Source organism: Babylonia areolata, chromosome 9, assembly GCF_041734735.1.
Source record: "Babylonia areolata isolate BAREFJ2019XMU chromosome 9, ASM4173473v1, whole genome shotgun sequence".
Classification (NCBI taxonomy): domain Eukaryota; kingdom Metazoa; phylum Mollusca; class Gastropoda; order Neogastropoda; family Buccinidae; genus Babylonia; species Babylonia areolata.
Genome location: NC_134884.1, coordinates 12,488,361 through 12,509,487, shown reverse-complemented (window position 1 = coordinate 12,509,487; position 21,127 = coordinate 12,488,361). Strand labels below are relative to the sequence as shown.

The 21,127-nt window shown below is 42.4% G+C and overlaps 1 protein-coding gene across 1 annotated transcript; it reads left to right on the top strand.

The window, feature by feature from the left end:
• The first annotated feature begins 11,247 nt into the window (after nucleotides 1-11,247).
• On the top strand, nucleotides 11,248-20,827 carry LOC143285721 (uncharacterized). The gene is made up of 3 exons (XM_076593127.1): nucleotides 11,248-11,602; nucleotides 16,662-16,885; nucleotides 17,743-20,827. Exons 1-3 carry the CDS (start codon nucleotides 11,324-11,326, stop codon nucleotides 17,957-17,959), a joined length of 720 nt encoding a protein of 239 aa, XP_076449242.1. The 5' UTR covers nucleotides 11,248-11,323; the 3' UTR covers nucleotides 17,960-20,827.
• Nucleotides 20,828-21,127: the final 300 nt, after the last annotated feature.

The following is a 21,127-nucleotide window of genomic DNA, read 5'->3' as shown; positions in this document are numbered from 1 at the left end:
TTTTTCTGTGTGGATTGTTGGTGATGTGCAGTGCATGGCTGTTCCACAATTTTTTAACCGTTTATTTTTTTATTTATTTTTTTTAACCTTTTCACTGTCGTAGCTGTGGCAGTATTGCCTTCATGATGAGTTAGCCTGCCATCAGGCTTTTATAAATTTTCCTTTTAGCTGTAAAGAGAAAAAGCATCATAATTATTTTCACAGATTATACTGGGACACTCATTCAGAGATTACACCTATGGTGATGCTTCACCAGACTGAAATTGTTGGGGAAACAATCTTCATGGGGGATGTGGTCAAAGACTAGGTGTGGCAAAGGGGTAAGGCGAATGCCATGAGAACATCAAAGACATTCACACACACACACACACACACACACACAAAAGGAAGTGGAGGAAGGAGGATGAGGGGGTTTAGAGACTGATGACAGCATGCATTTAGGAACTGTTCCAATTGTATTCTGTCTCTTGTTTTTTAGTTCATTTACATTAGCTTGGATAGTAGGGACTTTGGTGTATTTTTCTGTTTTGCATGCTTGCTTGTTTGTGAGTGTTATGTTTCAGTTTGTTTTTGTTGAAATATACATAAAATTACATAGTTAACCAGCTCAAATTACACGGTTAACCAACTCGTAATCATGATCTGTACTTCCCATGATTTCTAACATGTTTTTGATAGTAGCTCACCGGACTTCCTTTTGAAAAATGGTTGCATACTTTTGAGAAAAAAGAATCTTAGCCTGTAGAATTTTTTGTTGATGTATTCCATTTTCACTGAAAATTCCGCAGTGCCAGTAGAGGCCCTGTAACAAGAGTTAAGTTTCTCTGGCACTGAATGGGATAAACTCCGAAAGAGCCAGGGAGAAAAGGCAGACTGCTCAAACTTGAGAAAATGTTTCTCTTCTTTCAATAACAATACCCTCTCTACCCACAGAGACAAAACAAAAGTAACTAACAAAATGCATGCACTCACACTATGAAAATAGATGCGGTGTTGAAGTGAGTGATCTGTGAACAGCAACTTGTTTAGAGTTCCCCAAAAAGCCACACCCAGGTTTCTGCTGCAAACCAGTGTCAGCAATCCATTGGTAGCTAAGTGACAATAATTTGGGTGGTGGTGATCCAGTATATGCAGGACTACCATTTACTCCCAACTCATGATAGTAATTGCTTTGTAATGGGGTCAGACTTGAAGACGTACCTCCCTTGTAGTGAAGATTGTCACGACATCCCGGCAATGACAGTCCCTATGAATCTGCAGACCATGAAGGCTTTTCAGATGTAGAGAGGACATTTCAGACTGAGATCACCATGTGAACAGGGCATGAAAAACCACAGAATGTTGGGATGTTTCTTTGTTGTTTTTTTCCATTGTTTTAATGATTGATTATCATGGGAGTGTGGGAATTCTGCAACCATTCACATTCTGCAATTGGGCTTGTGAGTGTGTGACCATTTTTTCCCTGCTATATATGCAGCCATTTTCCATTTTCAGGAACATGCTTATTGGACATATGTGTGTTTCCACAACCCACTGAAAACTGACATCAGTTACAGGATGCATATTCATCTTTTGAATGTGTTTACACACAAGGGGGATAATTGATACTTGTGGTAGGTTTGGACGCAAGTTGAAAAAATTCCCCTCCCTCAGTCCTGAAAGTGCCATTACTGGGTAAAAGCAGGACCTTCAGATTGAAAGTATATTGCCATTCACCTGGTGGGGGGTGGGGAAGAACACAAAATAAATTGGGCAAGGGGGTGACATATGTACATGTATACAGAAAGGGACAGAGAGTAAAGCTGGTGGTGTTTACAGTAAGTTTCCTGTCATACTATGAAACAAATAATTATTAGTTTTTGTTATTAATTTCAAACAGAAAAAGACGATGAAATGATTTCCAAAAGTGAGAAATACAGTGTTTTGAAAGACTACAGTATTTTTAAATGGCAATGGAGACATTTTTGACTTCTCATTAACCTTTAGGCTGCCAATTAAGCCGTTCTTAAATGATGGGTAGTTTAAAGCATACACAAGATATTTAGATTAAAACTAATCACAATGCCTCAAACAAATCCCAGTACTTAAAACCAGTTACATACATCAGAATACCCAAATAATGCACTGAATATCCCAAATCACAACACAAAAATACAATCCCACCCTTCTCCATACTGCGCCTCGGCAACATGAATGAACATGAATGTTTATTCAGAATAAGGCCCTAGCCCCATACTGAAGGGGCCAATACAAAAGAACATTATACATATTCTCATTAACTAAGGTAACAGTTAACATACATAAGCTCTACAAACGAATATCAAGAGACTGCAGTGCATAGCCTCTTGCTTGCTTCATGAATATACATAGCTAAATTAAAAAGACTTGTCTCATGTCTTGTTGACATATTTAGCCTAAAATGACATGGTTCTGTATAATACTTCAAATTAATTAATTTCACTTGACATGAAAAGCAGGGCAACAAAACAAAAAATGGATTTCATATTCTTTAGCCTGACTGCACAAGCAGCAAATAAGTTCCTGTTCACTTACATTTCTAACTAAAACAATGGCAACTATATCAGAGGCTCCGAATCTGAATTTGCTTAAAGCGCTCTTACATATCTATTCATTTTTTATTCCAGTGTAATGTTCTGTCTTGTGCATTGTCTTGAAAAATCTATACTATGCAAATCTATCACTGTTATACATATGGTCCTGCTACCTGCAATCAATTATTCTTTGTTTAAAACATTTCAAGAATCCTGAGATACATTGGACACCCTGGTTATCCCAAACAAATGCAAATCTGTATGAATTCAGGCATTTTCATATGTTGGAAGACCATGTCTTCTTACCGTTACTATATAAGTTTTGTAGTAACTTGTAAGCCTTAGAAGGTGATCTAAATTCATCCATTCTTGAAAGTTCAAGCCAGTATTTTATACATTTCACATACGAGTTCAAATAAATTGGATACCTACCCAGTTCTCTGTAAACAAAATCATTAGGTGTTTGATTGTCTATATTTAAATATGCTTCATGGCATGAAAATGCACCTTTTCTATTATTACATTATTCTCTGATGCCTATATTTCTGCTCCGTATTGCAGGATTGGCTGCACCTGAGTATCAAACAACTTAGTAAAAACAAGAAATGAGTTACAATCCAATTTATGCAAAATACAAAGGATAACCACAACAGTTTTTTTTTGCTCTATTTGCAGTACCACAACATGCGAAACTAAAACTATGTTTTGTTGTAAAGTAAATACCAAGATATTTGTACGCACTGGCAACAACCATTTTTTCATCCCCATACATCCACCTCTCACAACGTGCCAGAAAGCCTTCTTTACGAAACGCAATAATATCTGACTTATTCATATTTACTCTAAGCTCTAATCTAACTAGTTGCTGCTGAATACAAGCTGTTCAATTGTCTCTGGAGACCAACTACCGTTGTAGATAATAAAATTATATCATCTGTAAAAAACAACATAAACAATACCACAAGATTAAAAGTCACTCCATGACGACCATTCTCATTTATCTCTGAAGCTACCTCATTGATAAATAAAAAGAACAAAACTGGACTGCACACATCACCTTGCTTAACTCCCTTAATACCTATAAGAAATTCGACAGTGTGACCCCTGATCTTATTCTGGCTTTCACTTCACTATACATACTTTTTATACGCCGATACTACTTGCCTTGAATTCCATTTTTCAGCAAAATAGACCATAACAATTTCCAAGAAATTGAATCAAACACTTTTTCAAAGTCCACAAAAGCAACATACAACTTCTGATTATACACAAACTGTTTCTGAGCGGCAGTTAATAAAGTGAAGATACGATCAATTGTAGAATAACCTCTCTTGAAACCGGCTTGCTGTTCTCCCATTATATTGTTCTGGCTTATCCATTCATGCAATCTGTTATCAATAATAGTACTGTACAGATGATTTACTACAAACATTACACAAAGAAATACCCCTGTATTTATTAACATCACGTAAATCTCCTTTCTTAAACAAAGGCAAAATTATTGACTCTTTCCAGCAATCGGGATAAACTCCAGAGTCAAAAAGAAAATTAAACAATTTAACTATGAAAAAATAAGACAAATTCTCTAGAATCAAGCCATCTGGACCAGAGGATTTGCCAGTTTTAGTTTTCGAATTTTAAAAACAACTTCTCTGGATATAGGTCTGTCAAACATGTAAGCTCTGCATCTTCGTCATCATCAAATACACTGTCTTCCATGATCATTACATCATCCTTTTCTAACAAATCTTTAAAATGCTGGTACCATTCATCCTCTTCTAACAAATCTTTAAAATGCTGGTACCATTCATGCATAGGAATACCATTTGAAAAGTGTGTTTTCTTTTTTGAAAATTTCAGCATTGTGTCCCAAAATGTCTGCTGGCTTTTGACAGAATTCATAAGTTTACTTAACAATGAATCATCATTCTTTCTTCTTTCGTTTCATTACGCCTCAGCAACATCCTTAGAAAAACAAGCATGCACATGCACGCATCAGGAGAGGTAAAGTTTAAAGAAGATGCGTCTTCAGATTCCTATTAAAAGTAAAGAAATACTGCGTTTTTCTGAGGGATAGAGGTAGTTCCAGATAGTGGGGCCAAAGACGGAAATATATTTTCCCAAAATTCTCAAGGGAGCATTTAGGAACTGTCGGCAGAGAAGAGTCAAAAGAGTGTAGTGTCCTAGAAGGATGGTACAGATGGAGAAGATCTGATAGGCATAGTTGCTTATTGTTATGATATTGAAAGCAGAGACCAGCATAGAATTCTAGCCTTCACACAAAGCCAGTGAAGTGTTCTGAATGTTGCACTCTCATGCATCACTGGCCGGGTTTACGGAGCACAAGTCATGCTGCATGACTCTGAGTGTGTAAGTTGATGTAGTTTGTTATCAGGGAAGCCAGCTAGGAGAGAGTTACTGTAGTCTAGCAGTTTGGGCAGAATGAAAGAAACAAGTTTGTTGGCAGCAGTAAAAAGGAATGAACAATTTTTGCCTAATGTATGTGTTAAAAGGGGTAGTGGTGGGGATAGGGGTTGTACAGGTAGGTGTAGAAGGTGGAGGGGTAGAGTAGGATAACAGCAGAGGATAGGTGCACAATCCACTCTCTCATCGTACCACAGCAGGGTCTTTTAGAAAGATGAATTGAGGTGTTTATTTCTCTAACTTTAAACAGCACACAGCCCCCACGGTACTGTCTTGTCCGTCTGGCTCTCCTGGCCTGCTCCAAGCAAGGAAAAGAAAGACACCCCACTTGCCTATTCATTTTATCCTCTTCACAAGTTGGCGCTGTATGCAAACTATCTTCCAACCCAGAACGTTTCCAATTGGTTGAAGTTAACAGACCAATCTGGGACCAACAGTGCTAGACTTGCACATCCAGCACTTTTCTCACAGAACCCAGCATTGTCAAGGAGAATTGGAGGGGAGGGGGGGGGGGGTGATAAAAAGAGGAAGGGAAGGAAGAGGAAAGATCGCCCAGCCCTGATTCTGTTCTAAACAGCTCATGATAAACATGCCACACCATGTGGTGACCATTGAGGCAGATGCCATCCTGCCAGAGATCGACATGGGGGGTAAGGGGGGGTGGGGGTGGGGGGTTGAGGGTGATGGAAGGGAAAAGGGCAGGGGAGTGTATAGGAAGAGAATGGTCAGAGGAGATACCATCTTTACTTAGAATTTCTTGATAGTTTGCTCCCTCTGCACTTGGCCAAGGGAAGGGGGGGGGGGGAAGGGAGAGAGGGTATGGGGAGGGGTGTTGGTGGGGATAAATGCCATGAAAGGGGGGTGGGGGGAGAAGAGTAGGGAGGTAGGAAGGAGGGGTCCATCAGTGAGCAGTGTGTCTGAGAAAATCCCATGCTTCCACCATAGGTGCCTGACACACTATAACATCCACCCCTTGCTTTTGAAAGCAATGTCCTCATTGCTGCAGATCGCATACCAATCAATTGCTTCATGCAAATGGTGAGACAAATTCTCCAACGAAGAGTATTAGCAAAACATTAATACATAAAGATCTTACAGGAATCCCTGTCATCATACATTATCTGATGTATGTCATCCTTACATATTGCAAATAAATGCAGACATTGTCAACAACAAAAAAGTAATACCTAAAAACCTTCAAACAAGAAAGGCCAGTAAAGAAATTGTAAATTCAACAGACTGAATAACCATAAAACTTGAAAAGCAGCATTAAACTTCCAGCTAAAACACCACCCTGTACGCAAAATACCAGATCCACTAGCAGGCTACAGCAGCAAGTCTGCTCACTGAAAGGCGGTTCACATTAGTCTTGTACATAGCACTACATTTTGGGAGTATTGACCCTGTCAGTCTCCCATCCCAATTCAATCCATTTGAGCCGACATTCTAGCACCTTTTGAGCCACAAGACATGTGCATTTCAGGCTTCATATGAAACCTGGTGCTAGTCTCACACAAACCAGTGCACACTGATTTGCGTGATGGTCTGGGAGTCTTGACTGCAGCTTGGCAGTCTACGTCATTCTCCTTCTTCCAACATTGACCAGGAATCCCTGGATCAGGTGGCATGGGCAGCAGCACCCATTCATCTCGGCATGGATCATCACCACTGCAGTCACCTACTGAATGGCTCTTCATCAGTTTATCTGAAATCCTTTCTTCTAGTTTGTGATCCCGCCCCTTGAGACCATTGTGGAAGTCTCTGTGTATTTCATTGTGGGAAACCTTGCTCTTTACTTTGGGGAAATCCTTACCCTTGTTGTGGTTTGGGGAAATCCTATTCCCCACTGCTGACTGGATTTTTCCTTTCCCGACTTTCTTCTTTTTCTTTTTGCCCACAGCCCTGTTCTTAACTAAAACCTCATCTCTCTGATCAACTAGACCTGACACTAGCCCCTGCATGGACCTGACTTTTCCCTCTAACAACAACAGTTTGTCCCCCAGTTGTGCCATCTGTTCCCTGGCCTGTTGCTGTTGTTGGTCCTCTTCCAGCTCTCTCTGCAGCCTCAGGGCTTCATCCCTCGCCTGGATGAAGGTGGTTTGAGGCTCTCGCCTCACTACCTGGCGCAGCTCCCTTTTCAACAAGGCGTTCCGGAGGCCACTGATGAAGTGGTCCCTCAGCATGTCAGCGGTGAGGGCCCCAGTCATCTTCATCTGGATGGTTCTCTCCATGCTGCGCAGAGCATGAGAGTAGTCCATGATGGACTCCTCCAGCTGCTGTACCCTGCTGAAAAGTATGGACAGCAGTGTGGTGACACCCGTCCATCACCGAACACCCCCAGCAGAATGCCGGTCACCTTCTCTGGGGTGTTGGTGTCCTCCAGGTCCCACAGCATCAGCTCTCTGCGTGCGGTTCCCTGCAGATGGCTGTAGATGAAGTATGCAGCCATCTCGTCTCCCATGGGGTATGCGACCAGGACCCTCTCCGCCTCAGTGATGAAGTCCTCAGCCGATGTCTCGCCCTGCTCACCAGTGAACACTGGCAGTGTGGGTGCCGCACACCACTGCATGGGGGACTGCTCGGGCTGGGTTGGGTTGTGCTGGTCTGCGTTAGGCTGTGTGCTGCTAAAGCTAAGAGACACCTCACCTGCTGATCCTGTCGGCAACGCCAAGTTGTTAAAAGGGGGTAGTGGTGGGGGTGTAGGGGGAAGGAGAAGAAGGAAGACGGGGTAGAGTAGGATAACAGGCAGAGGATAGGTGCACAATCCACTCTCTCATCGTACTACAGCAGGGTCTTTTAGAAAGATGAATTGAGGTGTTTATTTCTCTAACTTTAAACAGCACACAGCCCCCATGGTACTGTCTTGACCGTCTGGCTCTCCTGGCCTGCTCCAAGCAAGGAAAAGAAAGACACCCCACTTGCCTATTCATTTTATCCTCTTCACAAGTTGACGCTGTATGCAAACTATCTTCCGACCCAGAACGTTTCCAATTGGTTGAAGTTAACAGACCAATCTGGGACCAACAGTGCTAGACTTGCACATCCAGCACTTTTCTCACAGAACCCAGCATTGTCAAGGAGAATGGGAGGGGAGGGGGGGGGGGTGATGAAAAGAGGAAGGGAAGGAGGAGGAAAGATCGCCAAGCCCTGATTCTGTTCTAAACAGCTCATGATAAACACACCACACCATGTGGTGACCATTGAGGCAGATGCCATCCTGCCAGAGATCGACATGGGGGGTAAGGAGGAGGGAGGGGGGGGGGGGGGGTTGAGGGTGATGGAAGGGAAAAGGGCAGGGGAGTGTATAGGAAGAGAATGGTCAGAGGAGATACCATCTTAGTATTTCTTGATAGCTTGCTCCCTCTGCACTTGGCCAAGGGAAGGGGGGAAAAGGGAGAGAGGGTATGGGGAGGGGTGTTGGTGGGGATAAATGCCATGAAAGGGGGTTTGGGGGAGAAGAGTAGGGAGGTAGGAAGGAGGGGTCCATCAGTGAGCAGTGTGTCTGAGAAAATCCCATGCTTCTACCATAGGCACCTGACACACTATAACATATGTAACTGACAGAACAGAGTGTGGCATAAATGTGCATCCGTGGAGAGTGTTTCATCTAAGCTAACATTTAAAGTAGATGCAAGACTAGGAGAATGGTATATCAAAGTTCAGTTCAGTTACTCAAGGAAGCGTCACTGCGTTCGGGCCACACCACATCTGCCAAGCACATACCTGAGCAGCAGCGTAACTGGACGCGCTTTGGCCTTGAGAAAAAAAAAAAAGTTGTCACAGACGAAAGTATCATCAGAATCGTCGGAACAACGATACAGCGGATACACCGACCGGGACGTTACCCAGATGGGCAAAGGACAAAGCTTACGTGGGAAAGCATACAGTTGCACTGAGGCGGATCGACAATCACAGATATGTAATGTTGTAAAGTAAGGACACAGAACGTCACCTTTTGCACCACGGTCATTATCAAGTCAGTAAATAAGGGCACAATCGCAGTCAACGTCATATGTATCTCATGACCAATGAGCATTAGCATGTGTAAGACTTAAGACTGAGATCAGAGTTAAACGATTTTTGTTTGCTTACCAAATTAATATCAGTTGATCCGCTCCATCGTTGAAAGGCATTGGTACAGTAAAATCTACTACAAATTGGGGACAATTGTAGTCCCAACGGTTGTCATCATCATGATGCTCCATGATACCATGAATCATCCAAATAAAATTATAAATTTCAAAGTTGCAACGCGCAAATTCAACTACCTGACCGCACAATGAAGAAGCAGCCAATCAAATTTCGATATCACAGTTAGAGATGGACATAGGGGCAGAGGTGACCTGATCAATCTTTGATTTTGTGCCATTGGCACTGGGTTTTATCCTCACCCATCTTCAACTTGTTTTCAACATTCCGGTAATCAGCCACATCCTCAATACAATTTTTCAAGCTACAGGCAAGAGCTGGAAAGTCTGATGGAACAGCAGAGGTCTGGAGCTGGGAATCATCTGCAAAGAAAATGGTACGAGTGACCCGATTGACGAATGACATGACTGAGAGCCTGTGCCAGTGTACATGGTAAATAATACTGGACCCATGACTCAACCGTGGCACTCCATACTCCAACACAGACGGGGTATATTCATGACCAACAAGGACAGATTGAGTGCCAAAGTATAAAACGAACCAATGAATCCAGGACCATTCTAGAGCAGCCAAAAGTGGAACACAACCATATGTAATGAGGATGCATGGTCTATGATGTTGAAAGCTGCTGATAGGTCGAGTAGTGGCAAAAAGGTCGAGCAGTGGCAAAATATAGGAACACTGACTATCACATGCAGAAATCTGAGGGAGATCATTAACCACACGCACTGACAAGGCGGTTTCAGTGCTGTGGCACTTACAGTAAGCGAACTGAAACGGCTCTAGAAAGTTGTGAGACTCCTAATACGCTCTAACACCTTTGACAAGAAAGATTTGAAACAGGACGGTACACGGTGTTTCAAACTGTTAGTAACAAGGTTGGTCTTTTTTAAGAGGGGCTTTACGGGAGCAAGCTTAAAACTCTGAGGCACGGTGCCAGAAAGTAAAGACTTATTCATAATGACAGTGACTACTAGTATGGGAGTAATCTCATCTGCTGAAATAATCATATGGTACAGGTGGGGGTGGTGGTGGTGAGGGGGGGGGGGAGTTCACAGGTCACAGGGTTTCTTTGCCATGTTCTGGAGTACTCTTATCACACAGTCCTCAGTTACGAGCTTAAACTCTGTGAACACAACGTGCAACATCAGTGGGGCTTGGTACTGATGTAAGCGTCAAAGTTGCTTCTGATCTGCTCAGTCTTACCCACTTCTATTCTTTTATCAATGGGGAATCGAGCAAAAGTTAAACGTTGACACTTAACATAAACTACATCATGTACATGCAGGGTTCACAAAAAAAGTTATAGGTCACTGTTGGGAATCTTGTACAATTTTATTCTTGGGGGCATAAGGTGAAACTGCTGAATTTGGGGCAAACAATGCACGTCCATCGTTTTTTGTTTTTTTTTGGTTATTTTTCAATGTCGGAAAACCCGCAACTATTATTTACAAAGTAACTAATTTTTTGACTGAACTGAATATTTTTCAAAAGCATTTTTCAAGCTGTTCATTGTGCACGTCAGTGTGCAAGACTGAAACGGCCGTTGTATAGTTCAGTGAGAGGCAAGCAGCAAACTGATGAAATGCAGCCTGCGTTATTTAAATCACACCATACTCTCAATTATCTTAACATTAAATACCTACGTACTTTTATTAAGTGGTATTTAACTTTTGTGAACCATTCAACAAATTAAAATATCCATGGATAAGACCTGACTGGAGACCCATATCCCTTCCCCGCCCCTTCATACACACACCTCCAAGCCTGATGGTTCTCTAATTCCATACAGGGAACCTTCCCCCAAGAACCCTGCCCTCTTTCCACCCAATAGCAACCTTCAAACTGTTTAAAATTCCATGGAAAGACTTCCTTTCAAGCCGGGTGAAAACACACACACACACACACACACACAGAGTTGTACTGATGACACACTCTCTTTATACTTATGATATTTTCATGTTTATACCTCTAAAATTTTATTGGCGTATGGCAAGGGCTGAACGGAAAGAAAAGAAAAAAAGGAGTTTATTTCATTTATGGAAAATCTTAATATTCAGGTGCCTATGATTTCTGTCCCACACATGCATGCGCCTGTTCTATGAAACACTTCCGGTGCAAGCAGTGCACAAGTTGAAAGAAGTCAGCATCGATAAAAAGAATTAGCTTCACACGTGTCTTGGTCTCCGACGTAAACCATGATTTGCATTAAGATGTATACAAGGTTGGGTAGTAAATGCCAGATTGTCGCGAATCGTTTGCGGCAAGAAGCAACAAAATGGCAAAGTCATCATCTGGCGACGTCTGCTGCACTTTCGACATCGAGTTCAAAACACATAACAAGTACACTGGCTGTTGGAGAAGGTTCATCTGTGGGAACGACAGCAGAGTTTTCCCGCTTGTTCCAGGGCTGCAACAGACATTGCAGTTGGCAGATCGGCAGCCAGGGCAATTGTCAGTCCAGTCACCTGCTGCAGGTATATCACAATCATTTTTATTATTGTTCTTTTTTCTGTACGTTGCAAAGCTGGTTACTCTGATGACGGTAAAAATCCCCATTAAGTCCTGGGTAGCAGAAAGTGATGAACAGAAGGATATGCCACGACATTACAAACCGCTTGTCTACCCACTACTCTGGACCCCACAGCCTTCCTTTTTCTTGAAAAACACAAGAATGGATATCCCCAGAATGATAAAACACTTTGCCATTATTGAAGCAAAAATCCTTTTTATTTCATGTGGATGGACATGGAATCAGTTAAACCAGATCTTGACAGGTGATTGACACTGTCATGACTGCACCTGTCATAGCAGATCTGTGTTGTAAATGTACAGGCTGGGGCTTCTCACATTGGGAAATAAACTATCAGTGACCCCTCCACCGTTCCCACCCTGAATAATGTTAGTAAGAAGCTTTTTCAAATTATGTGGATTTAAATAGTACTATAGTTCATTTATTTATTTATTTTGGCACCCCATTATCTGTACAATTTCAGTGGCATTACTCCCACGCTGCTCATTCAGAGTCCCCCATACACGTCCACGCCACGTCCACGCCCAGGCTCGTCTGACATCATCCCAGTGCTGTCAATCCACTGGGAACATTACAATTATTGACACAGCTGATAAAAAATAATGCAAACAGCCGGGCATGCAGTGGGCTAAAGGCTTTTTTCCCCCCAAGATGAGAATCTTCAAAATTTGAACCATATACAGATAAGACATTAATTTTGGGTCTTTTTGTTGTCAATTTTGCATAAGAAAACATGGAAGCACACAAACATATTTGACAAAGAATCTCCGAAAGTAAAAAAGAAGGTACTGCTTTTATGTTTTGGATGGGAAAGCAGCAGCATGTTTCGACCCCATTGTTCTTCCATAGATTTTTTTTGGCAAAGCTGAAGATGTAGATAACAACTGTGACTGCTAGACACAGAGAGAATGGAATACTTTGCTGTTGTGATGATTGCCTCTTGGTTCAGGTGGAATTTGCTAATTCTTCTTCTTCTTCTTCTGCGTTCATGGTCTGCAACTCCCAGTCTCAGGTTCACTTGTAGGTACATGAGTGGGCTTTTACGTGTATGACTGTATTTACCACCCCATGTAGGCAGCCATACTCTGTTTTTGGGGGTATGCATGCTGGGTATATTCTTGTTTCCATAACCCACAGAATGTTGACATGGATTACAGGATCTTTAACGTGCATATTTGATCTTTTGCTTGTGTATACACACGAAAGTTCAGGCACAAGCAGGTCTGCACATATGTTGACCTGGGAAATCAGAAAAATCTCCACCTTTTGCCCACCACCGCCATTACTGAGATTTGAACCCAGGACCCTCAGATTGAAAGTCCAGCACTTTAACCATTTGGCTATTGCACCAGTCATTTGCTAATTCAAAAGTGTAAATGGTAATTGCTATGCACTTGGAAGCAGCTTGGAATCTTTTGGGATATATACATGTTATAGTGTGTCAGGCGCCTATGGTGGAAGCATGGGATTTTCTCAGACACACTGCGCACTGATGGACCCCTCCTTCCTACCTCCCTACTCTTCTTCCCCCACCCCCCTTTCATGGCATCTATCCCCACCAACACCCCTCCCCATACCCTCTCTCCCTTTCCCCCCTTCCCTTGGCCAAGTACAGAGGGAGCAAGTTATCAAGAAATACTAAGTAAAGATGGTATCTCCTCTGACCATTCTCTTCCTATACACTCCCCTGCCCTTTTCCCTTCCACTCCCATCACCCTCAACCCGGTCCCCCCCTCCCCCCCTCCTTACCCCCCCATGTCGATCTCTGGCAGGATGGCATCTGCCTCAATGGTCACCACATGGTGTGGTGTGTTTATCATGAGCTGTTTAGAGCAGAATCAGGGCTGGGCGATCTTTCCTCCTCCTTCCCTACCTCTTTTCACGCCCCCCCCCCCCTCCCCTCCCCTTCTCCTTGACAATGCTGGGTTCTGTGAGAAAAGTGTTGAATGTGCAAGTCTAGCACGGTTGGTCCCAGATTGGTCTGTTAACTTCAGCCAATTGGAAACGTTCTGGGTCAGAAGATAGTTTGCATGCGGTGCCAGCTTGTGAAGAGGATAAAATGAATAGGCAAGAGGGGTTTCTTCCTTTTCCTTCCTTGAAGCAGGCCAGGAGAGCCAGATGGACAAGACAGTACCATGGGGGCTGTGTGCTGTTAAGTTAGAGAAATAAACACCTCAATTCATCTTTCTAAAAGACCCTGCTGTGGTATGAGGAGAGAGTGGATTGTGTACCTATCCTCTGCCTGTTATCCTACTCAACCCCTACCCCCACCGCATCTACCCCTTTAACAACTTGGCGTCGCCGACAGGATCAGCAGGTGAGGTGTCTCTTAGCTTTAGCAGCACACAGCCCAACGCAGCCCAAGGATGACCATGTCTACTACCACAGCACAGCAGTCACCCATGCAGTGGTGTGCAGCACCCACACTGCCAGTGTTCACTGGTGAGCCAGACAAGACGTCGGCTGAGGACTTCGTCACTGAGGCGGAGAGGGTCCTGGCCGCATACCCCATGGGAGACGAGATGGCTGCATACTTCATCTACAGCCATCTGCAGGGAACCGCACGCAGAGAGCTGATGCTGCGGGACCTGGAGGACACCAACACCCCAGAGAAGGTGACCGGTATTCTGCTGGGGGTGTTCGGTGACGGACGGCGTGTCACCACACTACTGTCCATACTTTTCAGCAGGGTACAGCAGCCGGAGTCCATCATGGACTACTCTCATGCTCTGCGCAGCATGGAGAGAACCATCCAGATGAAGACGACTGGGGCCCTCACCGCTGACATGCTGAGGGACCACTTCATCAGTGGCCTCCGGAACACCTTGTTGAAAAGGGAGCTGCGCCAGGTAGTGAGGTGAGAGCCTCAAACCACCTTCATCCAGGCAAGAGATGAAGCCCGGAGGCTGCAGAGAGAGCTGGAAGAGGACCAACAGCAACAGGCCAGGGAACAGATGGCACGACTGGGGGACAAACTGTTGTTGTTAGAGGGAAAAGTCAGGTCCATGCAGGGGCTAGTGTCAGGTCTAGTTGGTCAGAGAGATGTTTTAGTTAAGAACAGGGCTGTGGGCAAAAAGAAAAAGAAGAAAGTCAGGAAAGGAAAAATCCAGTCAGCAGTGGGGAATAGGATTTCCCCAAACCACAACAAGGGTAAGGATTTCCCCAAAGTAAAGAGCAAGGTTTCCCACAATGAAATACACAGAGACTTCCACAATGGTCTCAAGGGGCGGGATCACAAACTGAAAGAAAGGATTTCAGATAAACTGATGAAGAGCCATTCAGTAGGTGACTGCAATGGTGATGATCCATGCTGAGATGAATGGGTGCTGCTGCCCATGCCACCTGATCCAGGGATTCCTGGTCAATGTTGGAAGAGGGAGAATGACGTAGACTGCCAAGCTGCAGTCAAGACTCCCAGACCATCACGCAAATCAGTGTGCACTGGTTTGTGTGAGACTAGCACCAGGTCTCATCTGAAGCCTGAAATGCACATGTCTTGTGGCTCAAAATGTGCTAGAATGTCGGCTCAAATGGATAGGAACTGGGATGGGAGACTGACAGGGTCAATACTCCCAAAATGTAGTGCTATGTACAAGACTAATGTGAACCACCTTTCAGTGAGTAGACTTGCTGCTGTAGCCTGCTAGTGGATCTGGTATTTTGCGTACAGGGTGATGTTTTAGCTGGAAGTTTAATGCTGCTTTTCATGTTTTATGGTTATTCAGTCTGTTGAAGTTACCATTTCTATACTGGCCTTTCTTGTTTGAGGGTTTTAGGTATTGCTTTTTTGTTGTTGACAATGTTCTGCATTTATTTGCAATATGTAAGGGTGACATACATCAGATAATGTATGATGACAGGGATTCCTGTAAGATCCTTATGTATTAATGTTTTGCTAATACCCTTTGTTGGAGAATTTGTCTCACCATTTACATGAAGCAAATGATTGGTATGCGATCTGCAGCAATGAGGACATTGCTTTCAAAAGCAAGGGGTGGATGTTATAGTGTGTCAGGCGCCTATGGTGGAAGCATGGGATTTTCTCAGACACACTGCGCACTGATGGACCCCTCCTTCCTACCTCCCTACTCTTCTTCCCCCACCCCCGTTTCATGGCATCTATCCCCACCAACACCCCTCCCCATACCCTCTCTCCCTTTCCCCCCTTCCCTTGGCCAAGTACAGAGGGAGCAAGTTATCAAGAAATACTAAGTAAAGATGGTATCTCCTCTGACCATTCTCTTCCTATACACTCCCCTGCCCTTTTCCCTTCCACTCCCATCACCCTCAACCCCATCCCCCCCTCCCCCCCCTCCTTACCCCCCCATGTCGATCTCTGGCAGGATGGCATCTGCCTCAATGGTCACCACATGGTGTGGTGTGTTTATCATGAGCTGTTTAGAGCAGAATCAGGGCTGGGCGATCTTTCCTCCTCCTTCCCTACCTCTTTTCACGCCCCCCCCCCCTCCCCTCCCCTTCTCCTTGACAATGCTGGGTTCTGTGAGAAAAGTGTTGAATGTGCAAGTCTAGCACAGTTGGTCCCAGATTGGTCTGTTAACTTCAGCCAATTGGAAACGTTCTGGGTCAGAAGATAGTTTGCATGGGGTGCCAGCTTGTGAAGAGGATAAAATGAATAGGCAAGAGGGGTTTCTTCCTTTTCCTTCCTTGAAGCAGGCCAGGAGAGCCAGATGGACAAGACAGTACCATGGGGGCTGTGTGCTGTTAAGTTAGAGAAATAAACACCTCAATTCATCTTTCTAAAAGACCCTGCTGTGGTATGAGGAGAGAGTGGATTGTGTACCTATCCTCTGCCTGTTATCCTACTCAACCCCTACCCCCACCGCATCTACCCCTTTAACATACACCTTGTATTACTTTTAGGATACCTTTGGCTGGAGTTTTTAATGTGTGTCATGTATACAATATGTATAAAATAAGCTGTGTGTACACATTCATGCAACCTTAATCTCATTTATTTCTGTCAATCTTTGTTTTCTGTTCAGTTAAAATGGCAAGATGCAAACAGACGTCACTACTGCACACAGCCAAGCGGTGAGGGGTCTGGCCCCACAAGCACAACACAGGTCGCAAGGGATTCCGCAGGGTCCCAGCTCAGTCAGAAAGAGAAGCTGAAGCGCGCTGTCAAAGAATACGGGTCCACTGTGATCATCTTCCACATAACCATTTCCCTTGCTTCCCTGGGTGGATTCTACCTAGCTGTTTCCAGGTACCAGTTGTATGATATTTCCCAACAGTTGTATTAGTCTGACCATGTAAAAAGGCTAAGAAAAGGCAGAGCAAATATTTGGTTATACCTCTCTGCCCCCCTCCCCCTCTCTTTTACAGAACAGGCCCCCTTTATGCACCCCTTTCCTGCCCCTTCAGGAAAAAAGGAAAAGAAAAAAGAAACAATCATGTAAAACAACTGAACACTGTGTCTGTTTATAATGTAACATGAAAACTGGATTTTTTTTAGGACATGTTTTCACACCAGAATACATTCCACAGAAGTGCAATGCAGTTGTTGTTTAAAAAAAAAACCCAACAGGTTCATATATATATAGATATATATATAGATATAGATATATAGATATACATATGGGTGTGTTTATTGCAATGTAAAAAGCACAAAGTTGAAACACTTGGGAAGAGACCTACCTTATCCTTCTGTGCAGTTTTGTGTGAAAGAGCCAACAGACTTGGCTAGAATATTTGTCATCTGTAGCTGGCAGTGCAGGTAATAAGTCATACTTTTGATGTTGACAGTGTTTAATTAAACTATTTTTCTTGATGCATTGTGAAAGTTGGATTATATTTCACTGTAAAATTGTGCATATTGCAATACGTTTCTTTTGTATTACATTCTTGTGTTTTATATATTTTCCAGTGGTATCTTCCAAAGCACAGGGGAACAAAAGTTCAGTAATACTGAGTTAAAAATTTTGCCCATGTAGATCTCCAAGGAGCAAAACTTATGCTTGTTTGATGTGTCATAATAACAGCTCTAACCTCATGTAAGTCTCACCTTTTCAAGTCTTTATATCTCTAATTCAAAACTGGTTGGTGTTTTCACTTCTGTTTCAGTGGCATTGACATGGTTGGAATTCTGAAGAGTGTGGGGGTAGGGGAGGCCATTCTGCAGTCAAAACTGGCCACAGGCACAGGGACATTTGTCGTGGCATATGCTGTGCATAAAGTCTTCGCACCTGTAAGAATTGGGATCACCCTCACTTCCACTCCTTTCATTGTGCGCTTTCTGCGCAGCAAGGGAATCTTGAAGCCACCTAAAACCAATTTGTAATTTGGATTAGTGTCTTGTGTGTCACTGGTGGTATAATGTGAGCTGTGCTTGCATGTTTATCTGAAGGAATTGTTCATCATTTCTGAACTACAAATCAGGCTTCTGAACAAACAGATGGAGTTTTTTTTGTTATCCATTTGATTTTGTTCTTGTTTGTATTGAAAAGCTGTCCAAGAATCTACAACATTTTTTTAAAAGTTCAGATGAAAATTTACACTTTTTATGAAGAAATTGCTCATAGGATAAAATATGTTTGTCCTTGATATTGAGCAGATTTGTTGATGATGTTGAAATATATTGTTTGGAGATTGTTTTGTAAATTATATGTGTAACCTTTACTCTGGTACTTCCCCAGATGTAATGAGGTGTCAAAAAGTAAATAAACCATACAGTGTTGGCTAATAATATCATTGTTAAGCAAAAATTCCTGACTGGCTCTTTCCCAGAATGTACAGTGCTTCCCAGCCTACCCACCCAGGTGTCTTCCATGTCAGTGATATATCTTTGGGACTATTTATTGAATCTCCACCCTGTCTCCAAACTTGAATAAGATCAATCCAGTTAAAACTCTCTGCAATGTCCACTTTTTTTCTAAGGTTGAAATGATGGAGTTACTTGCCTTGCTTAGTACTTTATCTGAGATGATAAATGAACAGGAGGTTGATAGCTGAAAGCACTAGACTTTCAGTTCCTGCATGAAACTAGTTCTTTCATTTTCGTGTGTTTGTTGAAGTCTGGATTTACAGTTCCTTTGTTTTTAACTGAAGCTTATGAAGTTGCCAGTGTGTGTGTAGTTTGTTTTTCCTTATGTTTTATTTTAAAAAGTGTACATTACATATGTTGAAAAAATATGGATATATGATGTATATTTTGGTTCATACATTTGTGTACATTTTTCATGATGATGTAAGCAGATGAAGATACAAACATACAAATTTCAACACAAATATGTAATCAGATCCAGTCAAGTACAATTCTTTAACATTTATACATGTACATTTGTACATAAGTATACTTTTTCTGTACTTTTTCCAGTTACTACTATTTGTGAGTGCGTGTGTCTTAGTGTATCAGGATGAGCCTGTATGTTTTTGAAGATGACACCTCCCGTGGGGATGCCGGGGGGTTTTCAGTATAAATAGCATTACTGCCTTATGGAAATTCTGTGCTAGAAATCTGCTCTTTTCCATCACTCTTTGTTTCTGCCTTTTTTCATTCTTCATTGTTGTCTCTTTTTCTGCCTTTCCAGTCCATTCCCCTTTTTTTTCAAGCAAGCCTTAACACTTTTTTCTCTTTTCCGCAGTCTATGGTGTACTGTCTATGCTGTTTTGCTCAGGCAATTAAATAGTGAGATGTAAACACTGGGATGGACACTAGCTGCCCATTCTGCAGTGTTATTTGCCTATATGGTCTTTTTATATATTTTTTGTTTAGCTTTGAAATATTCTTTTTTTTCCTTTTTTACGTTTTTTTGTAATCTGGGGATGATAAATTAAGCAGAATGGCTGGCGTTCTCAGCATGGCCTAGTCTTATTTGCCATAAGGAGCTAAATGGTTAGGATACTGTGTCATGAACTGTGTAATGTGGGTTTGTCTTAGTGTTTTTTTTGTCGATGTGACAGTTTTGTCTTGATCCGTTTGATCTTTTGTATGGTTTGACAGTCCTGATATGGCCCTGCATGGTCGGCTGGACTACAAGCAACAAGATCAAGAATAACAACAAGAATATGAAGATGACAGCACAACGACAAGTGATATACATCTGAGAAAATCTGAAATCCTAAGAAAAGTAAAAGAATACCTCAAAAACTAGGTACAAGGCCATACACCATTCATCAACTCACAGAAAGAATGCTGGAAAGAGGGAGGTGCCAAAAGTCTAACATTAAAGGTAGAGCATGATCCATTCCTAATCAAATGGATATTGGCATAATTTCCAAAGCAACAATGCACCCGTTTTTTCAAAACAGAACAGTCTCTCTGGGCCTTCCCAAATACATTTGACCGAGCAGCATGCTGGAAGCCATGTTTATGGCATCAGAGATCTTTTTCAACAAATCAGTGGCAGTGTGTAGGTCTTTATGCATGTATGTGGCTTGAGACTTCCTGTGTGTGTTCGTGTGTGTGTGTGTTGTGGGCATTGAGGGAGTTGCAGAATATAGGAATGTGTGTGTGTCATGGGAACTACAATATGTAGGAATGTGTGTGTATGTGTGAGATGGGGAATATAGGTGTGTGTGTGTACATGTATGTGTGTGTGTTTATGTATTGGGAATTGTATGCTTTTATGTGTAGTGTTTGGTCTGCATACATTTGTTTGTTGGAGAGTTGGGTTTTCAGATTGCAAATTGTTGCATATCTGTTGTGCCTCGTGTGTGTGTATATGCGTGTTTGTGAGTATGCATTTTCACACTCTGGTCGGTGTGTGTATGTGCGCACAATAGGAGTTCACCGAGTGTGGCCCATTTTCTTTCATGTTTTTATTTCAATCTTTTGCCTACCACTCATCTTTTCCTGCACTGTATTTTAACGTGCTTTCCTTATATTGTTTTCTTTTTCCAGTAATTTAAAATAAAATAAAAAAATCAGTTCATTATTACCTTTTTTTTGTTTTTGTTTTTCCTCAAGGCCTGACTAAGTGCATGGGGTTATGCTGCTGGTCAGGTATCTGCTTTGCAGATGTGGTGTAGCATATATGGATTTGTCTAAACGCAGTGACACTTCCTTGAGAAACTGAAACTGATAATAATGTCTCAGCCAGTCCTTTAATGTTTTTGTTTTGTTAGACAGTTGCACTCAGCTTGATCGAAGACGGGGAATAGAAGTATTTATTATACCAACAATCTTCAGGCAAGATTGCTAATTTAAAACAACAGCATTCGTTCAGATGGGTTTGAATCTTGGAAGAAGAAGAAGAAAAATGTGTTGACTAAACTGAAACTTAAGTATTTGATGAGATATATATCCCATGGGGTTTGCAGTTCAGAAAATAACTTTAAAAATTTATTTTATTTAAAAAAAATTTTTTTACATTCTCACAGTAAAGAGATTTCGGATTTTAATTATGCTAGTTGGCATTCTGTCTTCTGTCAATTGACACATAGTCTCTTTTGGTTTGTGCAAGTCACTTCTTCTTGTAATTTCCTACCTTGGGCATCCCTGCACATT